Source organism: Maniola jurtina, chromosome 15 (genome assembly GCF_905333055.1).
Source record: "Maniola jurtina chromosome 15, ilManJurt1.1, whole genome shotgun sequence".
NCBI classification, from domain to species: Eukaryota; Metazoa; Arthropoda; class Insecta; order Lepidoptera; family Nymphalidae; genus Maniola; species Maniola jurtina.
The window spans coordinates 2,782,662-2,808,537 of NC_060043.1; the positions used below are offsets into that span (position 1 = coordinate 2,782,662).

At 35.4% G+C, this 25,876-nt stretch overlaps 1 protein-coding gene across 5 annotated transcripts in view; it reads left to right on the plus strand.

Annotated features, from left to right (window-relative positions):
* LOC123872724 (perilipin-4) overlaps positions 1-25,876 on the plus strand; it is a 31,739-nt gene that overhangs the window by 4,084 nt on the left and 1,779 nt on the right. The window contains exons 2-35 of one of the 5 annotated variants that reach the window (XM_045917179.1): positions 8,526-8,537; positions 11,177-11,356; positions 15,177-15,290; positions 16,081-16,146; positions 16,742-16,828; positions 16,911-17,009; positions 17,083-17,181; positions 17,264-17,362; positions 17,448-17,546; positions 17,623-17,721; positions 17,803-17,901; positions 17,975-18,073; positions 18,151-18,249; positions 18,331-18,429; positions 18,503-18,601; positions 18,890-18,988; positions 19,160-19,246; positions 19,334-19,432; positions 19,562-19,660; positions 19,736-19,834; positions 20,026-20,124; positions 20,216-20,302; positions 20,481-20,579; positions 20,975-21,052; positions 21,131-21,217; positions 21,521-21,619; positions 21,894-21,980; positions 22,058-22,156; positions 22,512-22,598; positions 22,677-22,763; positions 23,129-23,227; positions 23,807-23,884; positions 24,250-24,336; positions 25,101-25,175. In XM_045917179.1, coding sequence (XP_045773135.1) covers positions 8,526-8,537; positions 11,177-11,356; positions 15,177-15,290; positions 16,081-16,146; positions 16,742-16,828; positions 16,911-17,009; positions 17,083-17,181; positions 17,264-17,362; positions 17,448-17,546; positions 17,623-17,721; positions 17,803-17,901; positions 17,975-18,073; positions 18,151-18,249; positions 18,331-18,429; positions 18,503-18,601; positions 18,890-18,988; positions 19,160-19,246; positions 19,334-19,432; positions 19,562-19,660; positions 19,736-19,834; positions 20,026-20,124; positions 20,216-20,302; positions 20,481-20,579; positions 20,975-21,052; positions 21,131-21,217; positions 21,521-21,619; positions 21,894-21,980; positions 22,058-22,156; positions 22,512-22,598; positions 22,677-22,763; positions 23,129-23,227; positions 23,807-23,884; positions 24,250-24,336; positions 25,101-25,175 — 3,180 coding nt within the window. The remainder of the gene's footprint in view (positions 1-8,525; positions 8,538-11,176; positions 11,357-15,176; positions 15,291-16,080; positions 16,147-16,741; positions 16,829-16,910; positions 17,010-17,082; positions 17,182-17,263; positions 17,363-17,447; positions 17,547-17,622; positions 17,722-17,802; positions 17,902-17,974; positions 18,074-18,150; positions 18,250-18,330; positions 18,430-18,502; positions 18,602-18,889; positions 18,989-19,159; positions 19,247-19,333; positions 19,433-19,561; positions 19,661-19,735; positions 19,835-20,025; positions 20,125-20,215; positions 20,303-20,480; positions 20,580-20,974; positions 21,053-21,130; positions 21,218-21,520; positions 21,620-21,893; positions 21,981-22,057; positions 22,157-22,511; positions 22,599-22,676; positions 22,764-23,128; positions 23,228-23,806; positions 23,885-24,249; positions 24,337-25,100; positions 25,176-25,876) is intronic. The other 4 variants (XM_045917182.1, XM_045917181.1, XM_045917183.1 and 1 more) reach the window with 4 other exon arrangements.

The window sequence follows — 25,876 nt, forward strand, 5'->3', positions numbered from 1 at the left end:
TACTCCTGAATTTCATGCAACGCAGCTATGGCTTAGAGCTTGCAGGATCATAGTCATAGTTCAAAACTATCTCTTTTGTGTTGTGTAAACAAAGATATGAAAATGTTTACACTAAACAAAACCTTCCCGTCTCATTCGGCAATCAAAACAAATTCTGTAGCAAACGGTGACATCATCAAGGTCGACCAGTCGAGCCTCATAATTATACAGCCAGCTCTTTTCCACACGCTACCAATAAGTGTAAAAGAGACGGCATGATCCGACCTGATCTTTCCTGAGGAATGCTGTGTGTGTTAATGTATAAAGATATTTTTATATTGAACTACATTAACAAATATACCACCTACCTCCTTGAGACTGATCGTCTACGTGAATGAGTGCCATAAAATAGCTGAAGCGTTTGAAATAGGTACCTATATCTACTGAATCAATAACATGGGTATCACTATTATTACTACATCGCATGCGTAATCAATAGACGTTGGATTCTTAAAATGTTGGAATGGCTACCTCGCAAATCGCAATGGCCAACTTTCTAGGTGGACAAACGACGTCAATGGAGCGCAGGGTGGTGCTGGAAACAAGCGCCAAAACACTGTAATATATGGAAATAGATACAGGATAATAGATATATGGAGATATTCACGGCCGTGGACGTCTATTGGTTGTCGATGAATGTACACTAGGTACTCAGTGCCAGGTTGGTCAGTCCCATAGATATACGTAAAACCCATAGGTTCCTCCAACGTCAATGGTAAGCCCCTTAGACATCTACTAAGGTCTCCCAACTTGGAGGAGGCTCGCACAACACCGAGAGGAATGGCGTGCACGTGAGGAGGCCTATGTCCAACAATGGATTAACAAAGGCTAAGAAAGAAGAAGAAGGTCTCCCAAAATTCACACTCTACCAATATTCTCTAACCAGCCGTCAATAAATTTAGTCTGTGGTATTTTCTGATTCATACCCCGAAAGTTATATGCTACAGAAAAGAAGCCAATGTTCATCAGATGATGCATTTTAGCTGCGCAAACAACTGGGACAAAGAGCACATCTTAAATCCAAAGAACGACAAAATGGTTTGAGAAGGTGACGCGATCGCTTCTAAAATAAACCAACTGTAATTCACATTAAATTCCAACTAATTTAAAACCCACTGCGCTTTAGTTGTTACATTATTAAGCTAAGAACTCATGGAATAGGTACCTTATATTTCAATACTAGCTGATACCCGCAGCTTTGCCCGCGTGGATTTAGGTTTTTAGAAATCCCGTGGGAACTTTTGAGTTCCCAGGGCAAAAGTAGTCTATCCGTACCGCGCGACAAAGTCTTTACTTGGTAAATATATTCAATATCAAGTTATAACCGACGACAGTTTCTAAATCCCATCCACTTTGGTGATCAGATCCCCCGCAGCAGCAGCAGATTTTATAGGGCAATGTCGTAAAGTTCCTCTATCGATTAAAAAAAAATTACTCAAATCGGTTCAGAAATCTCGGAGATTTCGGTATACATAGGTAGAAAAACACAACTCCTTTTTTGAAAGTCGGTTAAAAAAGTAGCCTATGTTACACCCTGATGAATCCTCTACTTGTCTGTGAAAGTCCCGTCAAAATCGGTTCAGCCCTTCCGAAGATTAGCCTTTTCAAACAGACAGACAGACAGACAGACAGACAAAAATTTTAAAAACGTGTGATTCGGTTATGGTATCGTTCAAATAACCATATGAGCTTTATATGAGGTAGTTATTTCGAAATTACAGACAGACACTCCAATTTTATTTATTAGTTAGTAATAGAAGTATAGATTAGTATAGATTAATACAACATATCCCCTCACAATTTTAGAGTTTAGACCATCGAATATTTGTTTTTTTTAAATACTAAAAACTTAACACCTAGGTTTAAATAAGGAAACTGTGGATAATAAACGGCTAGTAATACATAATATATCTACAGACGGAGATAGTTTCTTTTAGGAGACCTAGCCAGGACAGAAATAACTATGGCACACCAGATACATAATATGTTCAACTAATAATATTTACTCAACAAAAACAACACATCGACTAAGTACAATGTTATTCTAGAAAGATTTAAATTGTTTTGTCAGGGTTAGTGCGATTATTCACATCTATAATAGGTAGTTAATTAAGCCATTATAATCTCATAAGAAATAAGAATAGAGGCACAACAAAAACATGTCCACTGTTAATAAATTCTAATGTCTAGGATGCAAAGGTAAAATTGTATGTTAAGCTTAACTTTGCCGGTAGTGCGGGGGTTATGAGTCGGGACATTAGTTTTATCTATCAATTTATCTCACGTTTGATCTATGACCTTTGTACTGCGCAGTAGACGGTAGCATTTCTCGTATGAGTGACTATGAGTATATTGTACTGATAAATCTGTTATAAAATATGTAGGTATGTGTGTCATTGTTGCTAGGCAAAATAACCTGTAAATTCGTAGGATATTAGAATAGAAGATTTTAACACAAGATCTTTATACATCCATACGTCCCGCTATCCGTATACGTATAAATCGGTATTTTATTATTTTTAACAGTAAATGAACACATAAGTACTTTAAAATCCTTTTATCTTCTTCTTTTTCCTAACCTTATCCCATGCTACGTGGGGTCGGTACAACATATCTTCTTCTTCCACTCTCTTCTGTCATCCGTCACAACGTATCATCTACCCCTATTATATGCATATCCTCTTTCACGCGATCCATCCACTTTTCTTTGGTCGTCCTCTCCTCTTTTTTCCTTCCACATGCATATTTAACATTCTTCTAGATTTATAGTGATTTTAAATAACTGTAACCCAAGTGCTGGTTTGCTTTAGTCGAGAATTAAAGAAGATACTTAATATCTGGACTATGAAGTTCATACTTAACTTTCAGACTTTCCATAGGAAAGTCTACTCGTATTTGAGCGTCTTGCTTTGTATAGATGTCTACTAAGTAGATAGCTATGTGAGACAGTTACAAAGTAACTTAATATGACCCATTGTTAAGTCATTGTTTATAGGAAATCATTTCTCAGTGCTAACTGCTAAGCATGATCACCAGAATGATGTCATTGTACGAGTGGCAGATTTTAAATGACTACCTAAGTAGTTCATACTATGTGCAACTGAGGAGGCGTGAGGTGATTAGCTTTCAACCGCCTCGAGAAATCTTATCCGGAGAGTAGGTTTTGATTCATAGAACTGTTAAAATCAATTGTGCACATAATAATTGATCATGATCCATGATAGAGGAAATTAACAAGAATCAATTTTTGTACTGATTTCGATTTCCGAATGTCATATTAAGATTTAAGAGCCTGTTTCACAATCTCCAGATTTTTATCTATTCATTCATTAATTCGCTTTGCTTTCATGTAGGTAGGTTACATTAGTTGGTAGTTTTTGTATTGGAAATCTGTCAAAATGTAAAAAATATGTAAAAATTTATACGTCAGATAAAGTTTAACTGGTGATTGTAAAACAGATCCTTAGTTTACAAACAGTGATTTATCGGAATCGAGAACATTTGATTGTTTCGGGAGCGCATTTCCATATTACAGGTCGTACCTACCAGTGCATAAGGATTAGTAGACAATAGCTACACATAAATACTTTCAATTAAAAACAATCTTCGGAAATTTTAAATATACCGATAGCTAGCGCGTTAGTAATATCTACTTAGGCATATAATAATATGGGCTTTTCAAACCCATTAAACGATAACATAACTCCAAATGAAGAATAAAATATATTGGAGTTAAATTGTAATATGATTTACGATCAGGAATATAATTTTTATATTATGCGACAATAGTACAAATTACGACAACACTTAAAAATTATAAGAAATAATTGCCATTTGTCCCTACAATTACTATATCTACATAAAATTATTTTCTAGATAATACTATGCACAATTTAATAAATAATAACTATTTAGTAGGTATTGTATATTAAATATATAATGAGAACATTATTTATAAATACCATGCGCACCGTTACAATTAACTATGTACCTACTTCAAGTATCAAAACTCACCCAGCACACTACAGTCACTTTAGTAACCAAATGACCTCAAAATTCAAAATAAAAGCCGTTAAGAGCTTAGGTTAAGGGTCATGAGACCGGCCCGCCCGCGAAATTCAAATTTAATTTGGTTTTTCGCAATTTGCGAAATGCGAAAAACCAAATTGAATTTCGCGGGCAGGCCCGTCTCATGCCCCTTAAGAGGTAAAAACTCTGTACAACATATAAATTATAGTTACTTACTAGGTTCTTATTTATTTTTACTCAAACCTAAACTAAATCTGCAGACTGCAGATTATCTGCAGTGTAGCGTATTGAATCAATACAGTCGGTCTAGATTCAGACCCAGACATACTGTCGGCTGGTAATGGCTTATGGGACTTGCATTACAGCGAATAGCTATAGACTAATGAAGTTAGTCAGGGTGTGGGTATTGATTAACCTAAATAGTCGGACCACACAAGCTTTTATGACTGTTAAGTAGGTACAATTTATAGTATAGTCCATTTCTACGTACCTATCAGTCATGTAGACGTATACTATATAATGTGATTATTATATATCTTTATATTAGTTAGATATATTTTTAAACTAGCTGATGCCCGCGACTTAGTTCCCGTGGATATAGGTTTTTAAAAACCCGTGGGAAGTCATTGATTTTCCGGGATAAAAAATAACCTATGTGTTAATCCAGAGTAGGAATCTATTTTCGTTCCAAGTTTCAGGCAAATCCGTCCAGTAGTTTTTTGGTGAAAGAGTAACAAACATCCATACATCCATTATACAAACTTTCGCGTTTATAATATTAGTAGGATTCAGTAGGTACCAAGCACCAAGGTACTAGGCCATGTCTATAACCATACGAAAGCGGGAATGAGATATCTGATCATCTGCTATTGAATTATTGATCTTCCGTGCCGGAAGATCCGATTATTTCTACTTTGGTGTACGGAAGTAGGTACTTACCTATTAGCTTTAAGTGCCTACTTATTCATGCCTATAGCCTAATGGAGCTGACGTCAGTCTCTCATTCGAGGGGCCCGAAGCTTGATTCCGGGCATGTACCTCTAACTTTTCAGAGTGTGAGAGCAATTAAATATCACTTGCTTTAACGTACTTAGGTGAAGGAAAACGTCGCGTCGTCGTGAGGAATTCTACAGGTTCCTTTTTCCTTTTTTTCTCTGGATTTTTTTTTAAATAAGCAAGCGCTTGGGCCTGGGCCACAATCACACCTGATGGAAAGTGATGATGTGGCTAAGATGGGACGCGTTTACCTAGAAGATGCATATTCACTCTTGTTTTAAAGATACCCGGATTGTAAAGATATGTACCTATTTACTTACTACATATTATATGAGTTACTAGCTGATGCCCGCGACTTCGTCCGCGTGGATGTAGGTTTTTCTAAATCCCGTGGGGACTCTTTGATTTTCCGGGATATAAAGTAGTCTATTTGTTAATCCAGGATATTATCTATCTCCATTCTGAATATCAGCCGAATCCGTCCAGTGGTTATCGCGTGAAGGAGTAACAAACATAAACACACACACATACACACACACACATACATACAAACTTTCGCCTTTATAATATTAGTGTGATGGCTAAGGTACTAAAATATACCTATAGGTAAAAGTATGTTAGGTAGGTATTCTTCTATCAATCATATCGTAAATCTATATGCATATAATATAGTACCTACCTTCTTCCTAAACAATCGCGTCGGTAGGTTACCTAATGCCGATGGTAACTGTTATCTCACACGATTTTTTTATCCAAAGTAAATATTTACTCCGCCCGCCGCGAGCTAAGATTAGCCTCAACAGCCAACCAACAACATTATTCTTGATGTGTTAAAATATGAACGCATTCTATGCTTTTCTCTGTGACATGTCATCGTGTATTATGTTCTGTGGCTACCATTGTAACTATCCTCTCTCTCTGTGTGTAGCACCGAAATAAAAAGGCTGTCTGTTTTATACCAAAGTTTTATTTCATCTAAAATATCAAGTAAATTCCAAATAGCAGTTCAGTTTTTCAGTTCATTATATCAGGTTATGGGCCCAGCACGCTTCCACTGCGCTTGAGGCTTGCGGATTTATTTGCTTTCCTATTTGTTTGTTTTTAACAGGGCTCTCTCCGTCACTTACTCCATACAATCGTAGCCCCAATTTCATTTGAATATTAAGCAACCAAAGTCCATGAAATTTTGCAGACATATTCTAGAAAGTAATATCTGTGGCTGTGGTGTTTTAGATTTTTTAAAATATGTAGTTTTAAAATTACAGGGGCTCAAAGATTTGTATGTGAATTTTCAAGATCGCGTAACTTTGAAACCGAATATTTTTACGGAAATCTGGAAAACCACAGGCATAGATATTAGTTCCCAGAACGTTTCTACAAAATTCCATTGAGTATGATTGGTTAGTATTCAAATGAGAGACGAACTAACCAAAGAGTATGTAAACACTACGAACTAACTACGTTTGTATGGAGCGAGTGACGGAGAGACCCCTCTTAAGGGCTCCGTACCTGCCTACTTTAGTCTTGTGCCTAGAATCTAGATAGTTGATTTTAGTTTTTTTAGGGTTCCGTACCTCGAAAAGAAAAAGGAATTCTTATAGGATCACTTTGTCGTCTGTCTGTCTGTCTGTCTGTCGTGTTTGTAAAGAAATCTATAGGGTACTTCCTACCTTAGGGAGCTAGAATCATGAACTTTTATTCATTTGACATTTATTTTTAATCTGTTATTTACAAAAAAATATATTTGAATATCACTCAGTGAACCATGCCAATGTCAAATGAGCTGGGTGGCTATCATTCAGTGTTAGACACTGAGTTAGCGAATCACCCCGCAGGTCACCTAGTCGATCTGAGAGCGTTAGCACTTTCCAGTGCGAGTTTGTCATTCCAACATCTTGGGACCCAGACCCCAACGTCTATCGTCCTCTGAACTTTAAATATGCCCCCTTTGTCACTTCAGTTTCGCACCCCTTGGTCTTTGTATGTCGACTTCTACGGATCTCCTTATTTCTGATTTCATCACGAAGAGAAGCTCCGAGCATAGCTCTCTCAATCGCCATCTATATTGGAAAGAAGCAGGTGTTACTGTGCGGAATTCCTTGTTTTACTTACAAGGAACCTAAAGTTTCTTCCGCTATAATCCACCAAAACGGATTATTGTTGAATTTTGGTTTTTTTAGGTAGAGATAGATAGATATTGAAGGGATTAAAGCTTGTGGTTCCTTGTATATTCATATAGGTTCCTAATAACTATGCGTCCAACACAAAAGTTCAACCTCCCAACAATATTGCGAACTGACCGGCTGGCGGCTACCTAGATGTTCTATTTTGGTTCAGCATCCAGACCATTGTACTCTTATGACACTTTAGCCGATGCTAACAACACATCTCCACACGGTGCCAACATTATTGCCCTTAGTGATATCAACATATTGAAATTATTTTGATAAACTGGCCAAGTGCGTGCTGTAACCACTATATTATACCTATATATCGTCGTCTTAGAGTGAAAACCTCGGGAATGCATTTTTGCTCATTTTATTGCGTTTCTAGGAAGAAAACCTCACACCGCACATCCTGATCTGACTAATTTGTTCATTCGATACTCGTAACGCCATCTATGACATTAAATGAGAAACTCGTAAATACTCGCTTCTAATTTTACAGCACGAAGTTTTTCTTCCTCCTGAAAAGTTACTTCTTTTACATTTACGAGGTTTTCACTCTAAGCTCTCGATATGTATATTCTGTTCTGTAACTCAGAACACGCAACATACGTTGGGTTCTGTATTTCTGTACCATATTAATTGCTAAATCTTTGGCGTTCATTCTGAAATATTAATTTTTTTTCTTATTCAGGTTCTAATTACTATAATAGGCAGCTACTGTCTATATATATATATAAATTGTCTATATTTAAAGGCTCTACCTAAAGCCGGTTTGGCTATGGGTGGAGGTCATTGGTCCCTTACTGTAAAAGGATCTAGACATTTCAAATAAATAATTGAAAGGTAGGTAGGCTTACTCGCATATACAGTAACTGAAAGCTTATAAATATTTTTTATACAACAATTTAGATTTAGAATGAATGCTGTAAGGCTATATCTATTCTGTAACCTAAGCCTTCTTGTTAATTTCTGTACCTACCTATCAAGCTAATATTAAGATTCATAATATTAATAAGTTCATTTTGACCATAATAAAAAATTTTCATTGCATGAATTTTGACTTCTATTTTCATTTAGGCACTCACCAAGTAATTTGATCATTAAATGACTTTTTATTGCTAAAAACTTAGTAGTAAATTGCTCAATATTACAAAAGAAATTATTTAGTCTCATTTTAGATGATAAATAAACTTGTTGGCATGGACTTCGTAGTCATTTGTGTATTATCATGTAGTTGGAATGTTTGTAAACTAAAAATAATTCTTATTTGTATATTTCCATGCTGTCCGATAGACAAGAATCTCGGTGAGTTAGAAATTATATATTACCTAATATTATAATTTTATATGGCTAGTTGGTTACTTTATGTATGTTTATTGTACTGGGTCTACGATTCTTTTTCCAGCGAAGACGTTTTAGTATTCCTACCTTTACGAATTCCAAATCCATTTGGCCATTTTTGGTCATTAGGCCTGGTAGGTCTAAGCGGAGAGGTGAGGAGATGTGTACAGTTGACCAATCGGTTTATAATAGATGACGTGAAAAAATTATCTCGTCATCAAAAATCTGATTGGTTGACTGTACTTACAGATCTTTCCGCTCCGCTTAGGTGGATACCGGGCCTTAGACAAAGCAAAGAGCTTAAAAACCATAGTACCTACCTACTTACCTACTAACATTTTTAAATGCGAAAGTGTGTCTGTCTGTCTGCTAGTTTTTCACGGCCCATCCGTTCAACCGATTTTGACGAAGGTACAAAGCTATCTTACATCCTAGGGTAGGACTAGGCTACTTTTGTCCCGGAAAATTAAAATAATTCCCACAGGATTACTTATTAAATAACCGAAACTTATATGGATGAAGTCGCGGGCATCACCTAATAATATCACATCGCATGGGTGACCTTTGTCGCCCTCTGGTGCCCTCCACCTTGCCTAATTCGCTATAAAGTAATTCGCTATCCAGCATGAAAACCAAGGTGCGACCAAGTGCGAGTTGAGCCTCGCTAACAGACACGCGGACAGACAGATAGACGAACAGACAGACAACAGAGTGACATTAATAGAGCTCCGTTTTTACCATTTGGGCAAAATTTCTCGATTTCTGGATTCGATTGCAGCAAGATTGCGGCAAAGCGTCATAGCCACAGCGCAGGGTGTCCTTTCTGCCTTTAGTAAAAGTAGAGGGAGGGGGGAGGCGTGGGTACCGGTCATAATCAATACTAACCGGTGGGTACGGGTAGGTATACAGAGACTAGGGAGGTACACTTAAACACAAAATTCATAAGGTTCAGGAAAACCTTTTTTTTTCAAGATTATTTACTTTTATAAGAAGAATTTTTTAAAGACGATTTTGAACAGAGTACTAAGATATAAGTATTTGTTTTATTTTTTCCTAATTGTTGAAATGGGGGGCATCCAAAACGGAGATTGAATTCGACGCTGCATGTCAAAAACGACTTTATATTAGAAAGTGAAACTTGTGTATAATTTCAGTTATACCTATCCTGTACTTGAACAATAAATAGGATAAATAGGTATTATAATATAGAAACGAAATTATTTCATTTTTGCATCAGTATTTTTAACAAAACTTCACAATACTTATGTCTTCTATTACAATATAATAGTTAAACTATCGGGAATTATGGGATAGGTACCAATTACCGCGAGGCCTCAATTCGGCGCGAATTCAAAATTCAAAATATTTTTATTCAATTAGACTTTTACAAGTTCTTTTGAATCGTCAAAAGCATCTACCACTGGTTCTGGAATATTATAAGTATGAGAAGAAATAAAACAAGATGTACATTGTACATAATAGAAAAATATTATTTATATACCTACCTAACCACCTACCTAACATTTCTCAGCGATTGTAATAATTCCCTTATTTAATATTTCGAATTACGATGACCGTAGGAATTCACAGAACTAAAATGAAATACTGTGAAGGCTTCAAGGTACTAGATTACTCGTTACTCGTTGAAGGTCGCAACTTTAATGTGTATATGCCGTGTTAGGCTCTAGGCATGAGCTAACAGCTAACACCTACATTACGATGACCGTTCCACGCTTGGTGACTAAGTACTAAGTACCTACCTATCTCGAATAACTCTGTCTGACCATATTAACCGTATAAAGACAGACAGATACTACGTTTAGATTCAGATAGGTGTACCTGCTTGACTGAGACGGTGCGTGCCCGACCTTACGAGCCGTCTCAGTGAAACGTCTTGCACCTATAAATATAACTATAATAATAATCAACCCCTGTAATACAGGTACATATCATGTCCATTTTATACCTAACTAGCGACACGCCCCGGCTTCGCACGGGTGGACATTTATTTTTTCTATTTTCCGGGATAAAATATAGCGGATACTGATTCGGAATTATCCCTCTAAGTAATGGTAAAAGAAATTTTGAAATCGGTCCAGTAGTTTTTGAGCCTATTCAATACAAAAATACAAAGGTTTCCTCTTTATAATATGAGTATAGATGTATACGCACTATAAGCGGAATAACTATAACGTATCTTACAGTAATAAATTAGATTAGGTACACACTAGGTACTATCTAATCTGGCTCTACCTTAATAGAACGGTCACTATCCGGAGTTATCGGTTTTGTTCTAGTTTTAAGAATGTCCAGGATTCTCTTTACCTACTGTCTGAAATGCAATAATTGATAAAAGATTTGAAATCATTGCCGTTTTGGTCTCAAATAAAGTTCATTTAGCAGCCGATCTGTTTATAATAAAACCGCTTAAAACCGTACCGTCATCTGCTGGGTCGCGCGCATGCCCCAAGCCCCACTTTATATTCGGTGCAGACTCAACTTTTCTCCAAGCCTTCTACCTATCTTCTATTGGAAGCCTTATGCTTGCAACTACGGTGCACTAAAATCAAAATACCTATATTAAAAGAAAATTCTTCTCACAGGCGCGTTCCGGAGCATTGGAGAAAAAACTGCATCCCTCTTCGATAGAAAGAAGAAAGATGCAGAGCAGATCGCGGCAGAGAAAGCCACAGAGGCGGCGCACGTCGTTGAAGACCAGGTGAAGAAGGCTGGAGAACTGGTCACCGGCGCGGAGAAGACTGCTGCTGACGCTGCTAACTCCGGTTTGTATACTTTGTGTTCGTTTCGAAACAAGAACCATGTAGAGCAGTTCGTGACAGCGAATATCACAAAGGCGGCGCACGTCGATGAAGACCAGGTGAAGAAGGCTGGAGAACTGGTCACCGGCGCGGAGAAGACTGCTGCTGACGCTGCTAACTCCGGTTTGTATACTTTGTGTTCGTTTCGAAACAAGAACCATGTAGAGCAGTTCGTGACAGCGAATATCACAAAGGCGGCGCACGTCGATGAAGACCAGGTGAAGAAGGCTGGAGAATTGGTCACCGGCGCGGAGAAGACTGCTGCTGATGCTGCTAACTCCGGTTTGTATACTTTGTGCTCGTTAAGAAACAAGAACCATGTAGAGCAGTTCGTGACAGCGAATATCACAGAGGCGGCGCACGTCGATGAAGACCAGGTGAAGAAGGCTGAAGAACTGATCACCGGTGCAGAGAAAACTGCTGCTGACGCTGCTAACTTTGGTTTTTAGAACTCTTAGATAAGAAGCGTACGTAGGGAAGTAGCACGCATAAGTTACTTATATTAAAAGTCGAATTTGACGACAAATGCACACCAGCCTTGAAAGATTTAAATAACAATGACCTTGTGTTAAAATTAATTTTAATTGCCTATTCGCTGCCTGCGAATATTATAATATTATAGATTCAAATCCAGTTATGCAATAAAGTTTCCCAGGCATTTGAATAGGCAGGTAGGTAGGTAGGTACCTACTCAAGTACGTACCTACGTAGGCAGATTGTGTTTCTTTATTGGAACTAGTTTGACTAGTCAGTTTAATCAGATAGCAGAATCATTAATTTTGTTATGAATTTTTTAAACAAGTACCTAGACATACGTAGGTGGCTAAATAAAGTAATTGACTATTAATATAAGAATTGGCCTATCTTATGGACTAAAATGAATTGGGTTCAGTACCCATAATAGGTAGGATGTTCTATAGTTTTCGAAAACAATAATTATCACACTTCACAATAATATTATAAAGGCGAAAGTTTGGTGTGTATGTGTGTGTGTGTGTATGTTTGTTACTCATTCACGCAAAAACCACTGGACGGATTTGGCTGAAATTCAGAATGGAGATAGATCATATTCTGGATTAGCACCTAGACTACTTTTCATCCCAGAAAATCAAAGAGTTCCCACGGGATTTCAAAAAACTTAAATCCACGCGGACGAAGTCGCGGGCGTCGGCTAGTGTAGTATTAAATGTCAAATTCCTCCATAGTTACTACATCTAGGTATCTATGACTCATTATGTTTATCTGCTCATTATATTTATCTAGTCTGTTGAAATCAGTGCCCCTCAATATCTAAGCTTGATGAAAGTCATCAAAATTTTCGAGATGTTTTTGAGATTCTGGTATAAAATTCTAGCTCAAACTGAGCTCAGAATACTTATTTTAACACTTAATTCAACTTGTAGCAATGAAATGGCTTAATTCTCACGTCCGCTGATGCAATAATCGAATACTAATTGCCTATTCGATTAATATATACCTACCTAAAGGAAAATTTTCATAATGCATTAACCTACAAAATAATAATTTAAAAAGTCATTGGCCTTTGGAATACTTAAACAAGGTTACCTACCTACTAATGCCTAAATAGGTAGGTACTACTTGAAAATAAAATAATGTAATCACACTAATATTATAAAGGAGAAAGTTTGTTTGTGTCTGTGTGTGTATGTTTGTTACTCCTTCACGCAAAAACTACTGAACGGATTGGGCTGAAATTTAGAATGGAGAAGATAGATTATACCCTGGATTAGCACATAGGCTACTTTTTATCCCGGAAAATCAAAGAGTTTCCACGGGAATTTTAAAAAACCTACATCCACGCGAATGAAGTCGCGGGCATCAGCTAGTGTTTTTATGAAATGCGGTTTTAAAGAAGTAAGTAGAAAAGGTATTTAGGTAACTTACAACTTCTTCTTCTTCTTTGTCGTGTCACTCTTGACAGAGCGGTCGTGGTCATCATGAAGCAACGTCTTTGAGGGCAGATGTTACACGCCTCACGAGCATTCGCCACTTCTCCCTGCTGGCTGACAGCCTGGTACACTCGTGCAAGGGACCACCCACAGCAGATTTAATTTGGTCGATCCATCGCATGGGAGACCTTCCTCGCCCTCTGGTGCCCTCCATCTTGCCCTGCACGACAAGTCGCTCTATGGGGCTCTATGGACTCTCACGCCGGAAGACATGTCCAAAGAATTTCAATATGCGACTCTGTACTAACGCCTAACTAACTTACAACACCTAATACAAGAACACAATGTCTTAAATGAATCTAAAAATCCATGATATATATTACCAAATACTAATTGTGTATAATATACTTGTGTCTTGTAATAGATGTTTATCCTACTTTAGCTATAACTAAGTTAGCCAACAGGTTTTTCTCAATTCTATAACAATATAAGTAGTTATGCTAAAACCATAATAATAATCTATACTAATATTATAAATAGGAAACCTTTGTATTTTTGTATGTTTGTATTGAATAGGCTCAAAAACTACTGGATCGATTTCAAAATTTCTTTCACCATTACTTAGAGGGATTCTTCCGAATCCGTATAGGCTATATTTTATCCCGGAAAATAGAAAAAATAAATGTCCACCCGTGCGAAGCCGGGGCGGGTCGCTAGTCATATTATAAAAAAAATTTGAGAACGGAATGCATCAAGGAGGTCTGGTTTCTCCTTACCTCATTAGCGTATACATGAGTGATCTAATTCTGGTACGTTGTACTGCGTTGTCAATTCTCATATTATAGGCACAAAGTAATAAATATAATAGCTTACTGAATTAAACATATCAATAATATTACCAAATTGATACTGATTTTTACTGTCAAGCTCATATCAGTGAACTCTCGTACACTAAAATAATATTGATATAACTTCAATTTGGGATGCGTACCTACAATATAGAACGATTTTCTTTCCGTGACGAAAATTATACTGTACCTACATAAACAATATGTAAAAAATATGCTAATTAGCTCGACCTTGATTTGTTACACATAAAATGTGAATTTCGGCGTCTAACGCCGCAGTATTATCTTACGTAGTCAGGTGAAGAGTGCGTGTTATTATTCGATAAGTAGGTACGCATGACAACGAGTGGCTTTATAATCTGTATGATCCTCAAAAGTGATAACATATTGTTATATATAAAAAATATTGACATCCAATTTAGGAAAGTTGCTCGATAAGAACGAGGACAAGTCAAGCTCTATTCTCAGGTATTGATAATTTTATACCAGTTTACCTAGTAATTATTTCTGTAAAAAATGATCAAAGTGATAATTTAGTTATAAGAGATGGTTTGCAATGCGACACGCGCACCACCTTTCGTGTATTGATAGTACTATGCGAGCTACCTTCACGCAAGTGCTAACAATACTGTAAACTGTAAAGAGTTTTAACTCAGTCGGATGAACGACGCGTAAACGCATAAATAACGAACGAACTGGCACGAACCATGAACGGACGACCGAACACTAACATTAACTTTTACAATACCTATAGTACGCTAGATATTAATAGATTTAGAAAAAAGTGAAGGTAAAGGAGAAGCAGAATTCGAAAATATTGAAGAAAAATTGGTAGACTTTTGTGCTAGGTATTTTGCAACAAATTCACACATTAAACCAAAAATAAGATGTGATAATTGGTATAAAATCTAATATTTTAAAAAATATTAAATAGAAACATTTTTATTCAAAGAAGCTTTTACAATGTGCTTGTGAACATTCAAGTGAAACTACCAAGTCTAATAGTTGTGTTGTGTTTTCCATCAGCCGCCAACGCTAAAAACGCAGCAATCGACGCCCTGGACAAGGAGCTATCGAAGGTGTCTGTCGCTGCCGGTGAAGCCAAGGACGCTGCCAGCAAAGCTGTTGACACTACTAAAGGTAAGTCGACGAATTAAGTTGTTTTTCCTGCAAATCGTACAGAATTCAGAAATGGGAGCGATAAAGGAGTCTCCACGGAAATGAATAGCGAAACACCAGTACGCGTTATTGTTAAAAATATACTTTATAAAAATATACGCATTGTAATAATAGCGTACGAGAGCGGAGACTAATTCCCTACAACGCGACGGCCAATTCCGCACATCATGTTTTTTCGGAAGAAAGACATATCTATGGAAGAAAGCCACGTAGATAAGTTTGTTATTGTCGCATTTGTTGGTTTAGTGAGGCCTTGCATTGTCACAAGTTGTTTAGTTTTTTCGTTACTCCGTGCAATGACAGTGGCGCTATTGTCTTAACTTGTGCTATAAGACCTACCTATTACCTGATTTCATGATTATAGGTCAACGGGAAGTACCCTATAGATTTTCAAAAAGAACGGAAAGACAACGAAGTGGTCCTAAAAGGGTTCCTTTTTTCTTTTTGAGGTACGGAACCCTAATAAAAACACTTCAAGGTCTAAGATATCGCGAATGGTTGTGCGAGTTATATTTAGAATACGTGACGTGTAGAAGTATTTAGCACATAACATAATCTGTATTATTGGTAGGTTTAAAAAGTTTATTTTCTCAAAAAGAGGAAAACAAGATCTTGAAGAAGAGAAGATTTTGTTCGCTAAGATACCTTATTTTTTATTCTAAATTTTATTTTAATATTCTTTTTTATTATTTAAAAAAAAACTTTTATTTATTTTCATTTATTTTGTTTTCCTTTCATTTTATCTCCTTAGATACTCTCGCAACAACAGTAGATAATACGAAAAAGGCCGCCGAGTCAGCTATGAACACAGCAAAAGGTAAGGTGTTTTTATTTTAATACCTAGTGATAGTAGTAAGTACTTCGGAGTAACATTTGCACGTAGTCCTTGTTCTTACTAGTTATGGTGCGAGTATAACGTGTACACAAAATGTATTGGCAGTAGAAACGAAAAATATATCAGCTAACTAATTGCATGTTTCACTGTTTAAATTGGTACATTACGCGTCACGAAACTTGAAACAGTGAGTTGCCTAGTTAAACATAGATCTCTATTTGCTAAAATAAAAATATAATACGGTATAGTAAATATATGAAACAAACAATTACTTACTGTTTCAGCTTTCGCAACGGAAACTGTAGTTAGATGTTTAAGTGTGGTTTTACAGTGACGCTTTCGCCAGCGCGGTTGGTAAGCGTCGCGGGCCACGAGCTTTGCGTCTCTTGGATCGTTACATAGTCGCGCGGATGGCCCGCGCTGACGGCAATTCGGCCACCGCGCTTATCACCCGCGCGCTTACCACCCGCGCGGACGGTAAGCGTCACTGTAAAACCAGCCTTAGGTGTTATTTATTGGTTAATAGGGCGTTAATAGGGTACCATACTATATGTATTTATATTTTATTTTGTATTAGATACAGCTCAAAGCACTGCAGATACTGCACAAAATGCTGCTCAAAGTGCCTTAGAAACTGGAAAATCTTATGCTGCCAGTGCCAAAGGTGCCTATATTATAATTTTTTTCGTGATAAACAGTTACTTTGCGCACTAGATTTTCAATATCATTTTCGTTAATAATTGTAGATACTGTGTCAAGCGCATTACAAAGTACTGTAGATGCAACGCAAAAAACTGCACAATCTGCTTTTGATACCGGAAAATCATACGCTGTAGGCGCTAAAGGTAATTTTGTTTTATTTCCCGTAATAATATTCTCTTCACGCACGAAAATTTCAATATTTATTTCGTATTGTAGATACTGTATCAAGCACGTTACAAAGTGCTGCAGATACTACGCAAAAAACTGCACAATCTGCTTTTGATACCGGAAAATCATACGCTGTAGGCGCTAAAGGTATTTTTTTCCAATTCCGTTGTCAGTATGGTATCATTGCGCACTTTAACATTAAGTTTATAATTTTTTTTCCTTACTTTAGATGTTGTGTCAAACACATTGCAAAGCACTGTAGATGCAACGCAAAAAACTGCACAATCTGCTTTTGATACCGGAAAATCATACGCTGTAGGCGCTAAAGGTATTTTTTTTCCAATTCCGTTGTCAGTATAGTATCATTGCGCACTTTAACATTAAGTTTATAATTTTTTTTTTCCTTACTTTAGATGTTGTGTCAAACACATTGCAAAGCACTGTAGATGCAACGCAAAAAACTGCACAATCTGCTTTTGATACCGGAAAATCATACGCTGTAGGCGCTAAAGGTATTTTTGTTTAATCGCTGTAATAATATTTATTTTACGCACTAGGTTTTCAATTTTATTTTATTTCGTATTGTAGATACTGTATCAAACGCGGTACATAGTGCTGCAGACACTACGCAAAAAACCGCACAGTCTGCTTTTGATACTGGAAAGTCATACGCTATAGGCGCTAAAGGTAAATTATGTTCAATTCCATCGCCAGTTTAATAGGTAACACTTTACACACTAGGTTTTCAATTTTTTTTTGTTACTGTAGATACTGTGTCAAGCACATTACAAAGTACTGTAGATGCAACGCAAAAAAGTGCACAATCTGCTTTTGATACCGGAAAATCATACGCTGTAGGTGCTAAAGGTAATTTTGTTTAATCCCCTTGTAATAATATTCTCTTTACGCAATAAATTTTCAATATTATTTCGTATTGTAGATACTGTATCAAGTACATTACAAAGCGCTGCAGATACTACGCAAAAAACTGCACAATCTGCTTTTGATACCGGAAAATCATACGCTGTAGGCGCTAAAGGTATTTTTTGTTTAATCGCTGTAATAGTATTTGTTTTACGCACTAGATTTTCAATTTTATTTTATTTCGTATTGTAGATACTGTATCAAACACGGTACAGAGTGCTGCAGACACTACGCAAAAAACCGCACAGTCTGCTTTTGATACAGGAAAGTCATACGCCTTAGGCGCTAAAGGTAATTATGTTCAATCCCATCGCCGGTTTAATAGGCAACACTTTACACACTAGGTTTTCAATTTTTTTTTTGTTATTGTAGATACTGTGTCAAGCACATTACAAAGTACTGTAGATGCAACGCAAAATACTGCACAATCTGCTTTTGATACCGGAAAATCATACGCTGTAGGCGCTAAAGGTAATTTTGTTTAATCCCCTTGTAATAATATTCTTTTTACGCAATAGATTTTTAATATTATTTCGTATTGTAGATACTGTATCAAGCACATTACAAAGCGCTGCAGATACTACTCAAAAAACTGCACAATCTGCTTTTGATACCGGAAAATCGTACGCTGTAGGCGCTAAAGGTAATTTGTTTTTCAATGCTGTCGCCGGTATAATATCATTACATACTTTAACACCAGTTTTTTAATATTATATATTTTTAACGTACCTATACGGTATATACGTTAAAAAAAAATTCTTACTGTAGATATTGTGTCAAATACATTGCAAAACACAGTAGATACGACTCAAAAGACCGCACAATCCGCTTTTGATACCAGAAAATACGCGATAGGCGCTAAACGTATTTTAATCCCTTACAATAATATTTACTTTACGCACTAGTTTTCCAAATTTATTTCGTATTGTAGATACAGTATCAAACACGGTACAAAGTGCTGCAGACACTACGCAAAAAACCGCACAGTCTGCTTTGGACACTGGAAAGTCATACGCTATTGGCGCTAAAGGTAATTATAATGAAGCCCATCACCGGTACCGATAATAACACTATAGACTTTACACACTAGGTTTTCAACATTTTTTTCTTATTGTATTTACTATGTCAAACACATTGCAAAGCACTGTAGATACGACAATAATTATAATAAATAAATAAATATTTCTATTTTTTTCATTAGACTCAGTAGCTAGCACGTTAAATTCAACTAAGACAAACGCACAAGCTGCTGTCGATACAGGCAAACAATTCGCTTCTAGTGCCAAAGGTTCTCTTCTTTTAAACTTAGAAGTTATGATATCGATAAATATTAATAATGTTTCAAAAGTTGTTACCGAAAATTATTATCTTGTAGATACAGTTGCAAGTAGTATTCAAAGCTCAATAGACGCTACGCAAAAAACTGCTCAGTCGGCTATTGAAACTGGGAAAAGTTACGGAACATCTGCTAAAGGTAGTTATTTAAAATTAAATAATATTTTGTCCAAAAAGCTCTTCCTTACTATATTTTATTTGAAACCAATTTCTATCTGAATTTGAGTTATATTTTTATTATAATTATATGTCTTATTACTCATTGTAGATAGTGTGGCAAATACTATTCAAAATACGGTAGATACTTCTAAAAACACTGCTGCATCAGCAATTGAAACTGGCAAATCTTACGCTACAAGTGCAAAAGGTAGTACCTAACATTTAAAAAAATATATAGCATATTTGCAACTAAGCAATATTCATGTAAATTAATTTGTAATAGATACAGCAGCAAGCGCTGTTAATAATACAGTAGAAGGATCTAAGAATATTGCCAATTCAGCCGCTGAAACGACAAAAACGTACATGGATAGCGCAAGAGGTAGACAAAGTTGAAGAAAATCGTGAGCTTTTGATGTCGTGTGAACTAATTTTTGAAGAACCCAAGAAACTCCTTGTCAATAAAATCGTTTTGTTTTGCTAATTTTTCCGTATTAACATAGTTACATTATATTTTGTTTGTTTTGTTGACTAATATTTGTTTGTTTTTATTTTCACACCATTTTTACTTAGATTCAGCACAAAATACATTGCAATCAGCATTGGATTATTCAAAAGGCTGTGCGTTTTCCGCTTATGATCTTGGAAAATCATATTTAGATAGTGCTAAAGGTTAGACGCTTGTTTAGTATTTAATTTTGCTTTATTACTGAGTTTTATTCCTTGATATCTATTTATTCATATTATCTATCATATTTTATAGACACTGTCGCAAGTACGTTAGATAGTACAAAAAAGGCTGCAGAAAGTACTGTAGAAACGGGAAAATCTTACATGGATTCCGCTAAAGGTAAATTGCCACTATTTGTTATTTGCAATTAAACACAAACTCTTAATGAATACCGTGAGCTTATTTTATTTATTATTAAATTTAGAACAGTTTCTTTTAGTTCATTTATCAACACTATGAAGTATATTTTTCATCATAATATTATTGCGATATTTATTATTATATGTTACATTTATAGATTCAGTTCAGAGTACTTTTCAAAGTACTGTAGATAACACAAAAACGGCTGCTTCGTCAGCACTTGAGACAGGCAAATCCTATGTTGACACTGCTAAAGGTAAATTAATCAATTACGTTTTGATTTACGAAATTAATTTAATGAATATCAAAGATTTTTAATAAGTATGAAAATATACTAATAAAAATTATTCTTCAAGCAGCGAGAGATTCTTTGGTTTGTTGCAAATTACAATATTACTTAATCACAAACTCATTACAATCAAAAGAAACATTCATAGTATTACGTAGTATTCAGCAAGACCATGTTTAACTACACTTCTGTGTAGATGTTGCTATTTATTTTGGGTTTTTTGTGTATTGTTTTTGTGTTTGTGTTTATGATTGAATCAAAGAAATGTTTATCCTCTATTTTTATCTAAGTAGGGGCATTTCTTTTCTTGACTTGTATAGTTTACGCCTACATCATTCAATTAATACTTTTATTATTTATAGATTCAATAGCTAGCACTGTACACTCAACGGTAGATACCACTAAAAACGTAGCCTCATCCGCCGTAGGGACTGTAAAAGGTAGAACAATAGCTTATCTGTTAGATAAAATACTTTTATTTGCTCATTCGCTTACGTAAATTTTGTTTATTATCATAGATACAGCAGCAAGTACTTTAGATGCAACCAAAAATGTTGCAGCATCAGTTGTAGACAAAAGCTCTTCATTAATAGGAAGTGCTAAAGGTATACTTTATATTTATTGTTATACTATTTTGATATGAATTTCATTTGTATTTCATATTTATTATAGTTCTTGCAATTCACGAAGGCGAGTGAACTTTACTTGTGGTTACTTCGTATACATGGGCATTGCGTAAGTGTGCGTGCATGTCGGACCAATCGGTCGCGAGCAAGCACTCGCAAACGCACACATTTAGTGTACCTTACTAATATCGATACGACTTCAACACTAGCATGAGCCACTCGCCTTCGTGAATTGCAAGAACTGTACGAGCGTGATGGTCCATTTTATTGTATTGCTTGTAGATACACTAGCAAACACTGTACACGCAACTGTAGATACCACTAAGAATGTAGCAGCATCTGCCGTTGATAAAGGATCATCATTAGTAGGAGCTGCTAAAGGTATACAAAAATTTACTTCCTTGAATAATAAATATTCAAAAACTTTAGAACCTTAGAAGAACTTTCATAGATTCTTGTGGAAGTAATACGGGTTATCGCGCGTTAAAACATTAAAAAAAAACCATTTTAATATTGATATACATTCAAAGTGTTTTATCTTTCTACTATGCTCTATACGCTTCTCTTGTGTGAGATTGAGAGAAAGTTTTGAATTGTTATTAAGGATGATTAGATTTTTGTACTATAACCTTACTTATTATTGCTTAATTTGTAGATACAGTAGTAAGCACAGTAGATACAGCCAAAAACGTAGCCTCTTCCGCGGTCGATAAGGGTATTGCGATTGTTGGTAGTGCTAAAGGTAAAACTGAAATCCTTATCAAAATTTAGTGTACAAATTGAATAGCAACAGTTGCATGAATAAAAATGTATTATTAGAAACCGTAGCGAACACCATGTCGTCTACTGTAGATACAACTAAAAGTGTAGCAGCATCTGCAGCAGACAAAGGTGCATCTCTAGTAGATACAGCTAAAGGTATAATAGAATTTTGCGCTTTTATTCATTATAATTTTTAACTGATAAGCCAAGGTAAATTTGGAGCCAACCAAGAAACACCAGTTTTCTCTGTTCTCAACGATCTTCTTGTCAGTTGCCAATTTTTTAAAATTCGCTTCACTTTATTTTAATGACAAGGTTGAACTAAACAACCGTTTCTTTCTGTTCATATTTTAATTTTCTACATGTAAGTGAGCTTAGAAGCATTCATTTATAAAAATAAAATTAAAAATGTTTACTACATCTTCATCAGCGTTATCAAAAACATCGTTTTCATGAATTTTTGACTCAAAAGAATACGCATTATTATTTTCACAAACACTTTATTTTGTAGGCACAGTAGCAAGCACGATAGATACAACCAAAAATGTAGCATCATCAGCAGTAGATAAAGGCTTTTCGTTAGTGGGCACCGCTAAAGGTATATAATATACTTTGCATATCAAAAATGGGATAGCGTTTACACTTAGCACTCTTTAATTTATTTACTCGCTTGTAGATACACTATCCAGCACTGTAGATACGACAAAAAATGTAGCGGCTTCCGCTGCCGATAAAGGTGCATCACTTTTTGGAGCTGCTAGAGGTAAACTAAATTAGTTATTGTGTGGTTTTCAAGCTTTTTCTGATTTTTATTCAAACTTGATGCGAGGATTAATCTGATATATTTTAAAGCAGAGAAGCTATAAAAAATAATGAATTATGAATGTATAAACATTGTTTTCGTTTTGGTTAGAAGTGGTAGTTTTTTACCTATCCTTTTGCAAAATCTTATTAAGTTGTATTTATTAGGTCCGCCAGCTTATTAGGTCTTTAGAAATTTTTTAGCTTCCTATTACCTATTAAATTGTGTTAAAATATTGATTAGTGCATGTTTATAGATTTTGCTATTTATTTAGAACCTATTTATTTATTTTGTGTATCTTTTATCTATTTATTTTGATATTTTAGATACGGTATCAAGTTCAGTACAAAGTACAGTAGATACAACCAAGAATGTGGTTGGCTCGGTGTACGATAAGAGTGCTTCAGTAGTTTTAGGCGCTAAAGGTACAGTTGTAGTTTGTTTGTGTTCTTTTTGATTCAGAGATAAGCTTTTCTTATCTATTAGGTTCTACTTTTAAAGTTTTGTTACATTTTCAATTAATGACTCATTATACAGGTGACTTGTGATTCAATGCGTAGGTACCTTAAAAAAGTTTTTACCACTAAAATAACCCCTTTCAAGTTCATGTTTTATTATTATTTTGGGGGTGCAAGAAAACAAGCAGCTTTCGATTTCTGATTTTTGGGATGGATTGGGGTTTAATTTGATCTAAATGACTGTGAGTCATTCAATAGAAATGAATTGAATTACAGGTCACCATGTCTACGATAGTCAGTACCATATATGCATGATTAGATTTTAGACTACCCTCACATTTTAAAATAGTCTCATAAGGCCCCTATTAGGTAGGTATCTACTACCTACTACTTCATAAATAGCTGATACAATGTATTTATCGTGAAGTTTTAGTAGGAACCTATCTACTTGCATTATTTTGACTGGGCCTTACGAGATTAGAGCATTTTGGTTGCATGCGGTTATCTAATTTTCCTCTTTCTATTCTTTTTTACGATTTCTTCTAGATACAATAACGTCTTCGGTTGAGGGATCCACTGAGAATGCCGCAGATAACACTAAAAGCTTTATTAATAGTGCAAAAGGTGAAATTATTTCTTTTTTTTTGTTTAACTTTTACTTTTTTCAATTTCTTTTCTTTTTCTTATTTTCTTAAATATGTGTTCTACCCACAGAAGTTTAAGTAATACAGCTTTAACAATATTTTTCCAGTGCGTGCTTCGTGCGTCTGGATTAGATTTTTTAAAACCACGTGGGATATTTTTGATTTTCCGAGTTGAAAATAGCCTATATAGGCAATATGATTTCGTTGTATTACAAATTTTGTCAAGATCGGTTAAATGGATGGGCCGAAAAAAGTAACAGACAGACACACTGCATTTTAAATATTGGTTATAGATAGAATGAATATTCTGAGATAGGTCTATAATTAAAATTGTGGAATTTTTAGATCTTATAAAAAGCAAAATGGATGGTACAAAAGATTCTGCTCAGTCTGCGGTAAATGATTTAAACGAAACAGCTGAAGGATCATTCGGTAATAAATAACTAGGAACAAGTGTTCAAGTGTGTTCAACTATGTGTGTGTGTGAGAACGCTTATAAAATAATAACATGTTATTTATAGAGTAATTTAATAATAATTGAAAAGTGAGTGTTTTACATCAATTTAGGAATTAATCAATAACAATACAAGTAATTATAATTAAAGTATATTCTAATTCTAAACTAGTAGGTAGCTTATTAAAATGAAACGATTATAACGAAGCAATTTTAATCTGTAATAAAATACGTTTTTACAAAGTCACCGCATTTGACTGTTCGCAAATAAAGCTGAGCGCGCATGTTGTTTTACAAGAGCTGTTGTCCATAAGTGGTTTTTAAGATGTCCCTTCTCATTTGGCAGAAATTAAATTAATACATATTTGATTTATTAACAACAATAATCACAAATACTATAAATACTTATAAATATAAAAATTGTAAAACGAAAATGTCGTCCAAATCACTGTAACGAGGCAGGTTGCCCAGAACGCTGGCTGCGTTACCTCATTGAATGGCCAGACTAATATGCTGACCAAGGTAACTGCCAGACCTCCGGTCACCCGTGGACTCCACAAGACGGGATGACAGGTCCTTATTTATTAACAATAATAAAAATATCATATCCCCCTATTCATATTTTTGAGAATTTTAAATCATTTGTGGGTGTCGACCTCAAAGACCGTAGTTTTCTAACCTAAGCAAATAATATTTCGTTTGAGTTTTATAAATATTTTGAGAGTTGTAATTTCTTCCACAGACTCTATAGCCGCGACAGTAGACACGACGAAGAAGACGGCCGCGGCTGCCAAGGAAGAGGCTAAGAGAGTTGCTAGTAAGTAGAATCTATTTTTCTCCCTTGGCCAAGGCTAAGTTACAGTTGCATGACTGGTAGTTACAGTTACGATATGGTCACTGTTAATCTTTAATCATCAATAAAAGTGATTTAAAGATTACTTTCTGTCACAATCAATTAAGCATCATTGGGTTTATTGGAACGTCACTAATATTAGTTTTAATAATAGTGTGAGGATTTATCATTTATTTATCTATCATATTAATTGTTTTACTAATAGGTAACTCATAAATATTGTTTAGTTTATATTATGTATTTTATTATTTATAGAATTACATTATTTAATTATTTACATATATTTATGTATTTATTTATTTTAATATTATACATTAATGTATATACCATCTACCTCTAATATCTATAGCTATGACCATTGCACCCACAGATAACTATTACACCAGTCTAGATTGCACCATTTTGGTTGCCTGGAAGAGATCGCTAGGTAGCGATAAGGCCGCCAAAGTGTACCTACCTGCCTATATTTTGTTTTGCTCTGTATGTGTTTTTTCTGTACTAATTTTGTGGTGTACAATAAAATCATATTCATTCATTCCACGAGTGACATATAATCCAAGTAACGCAGTGACTCAAGTGTGGACAGTAAATAAACTGTGGGTGTCTATCAACTTCGTGTTTTGTTTTATGAGCACCAGGCACCTCCACCTATCTTCATCTTTGCC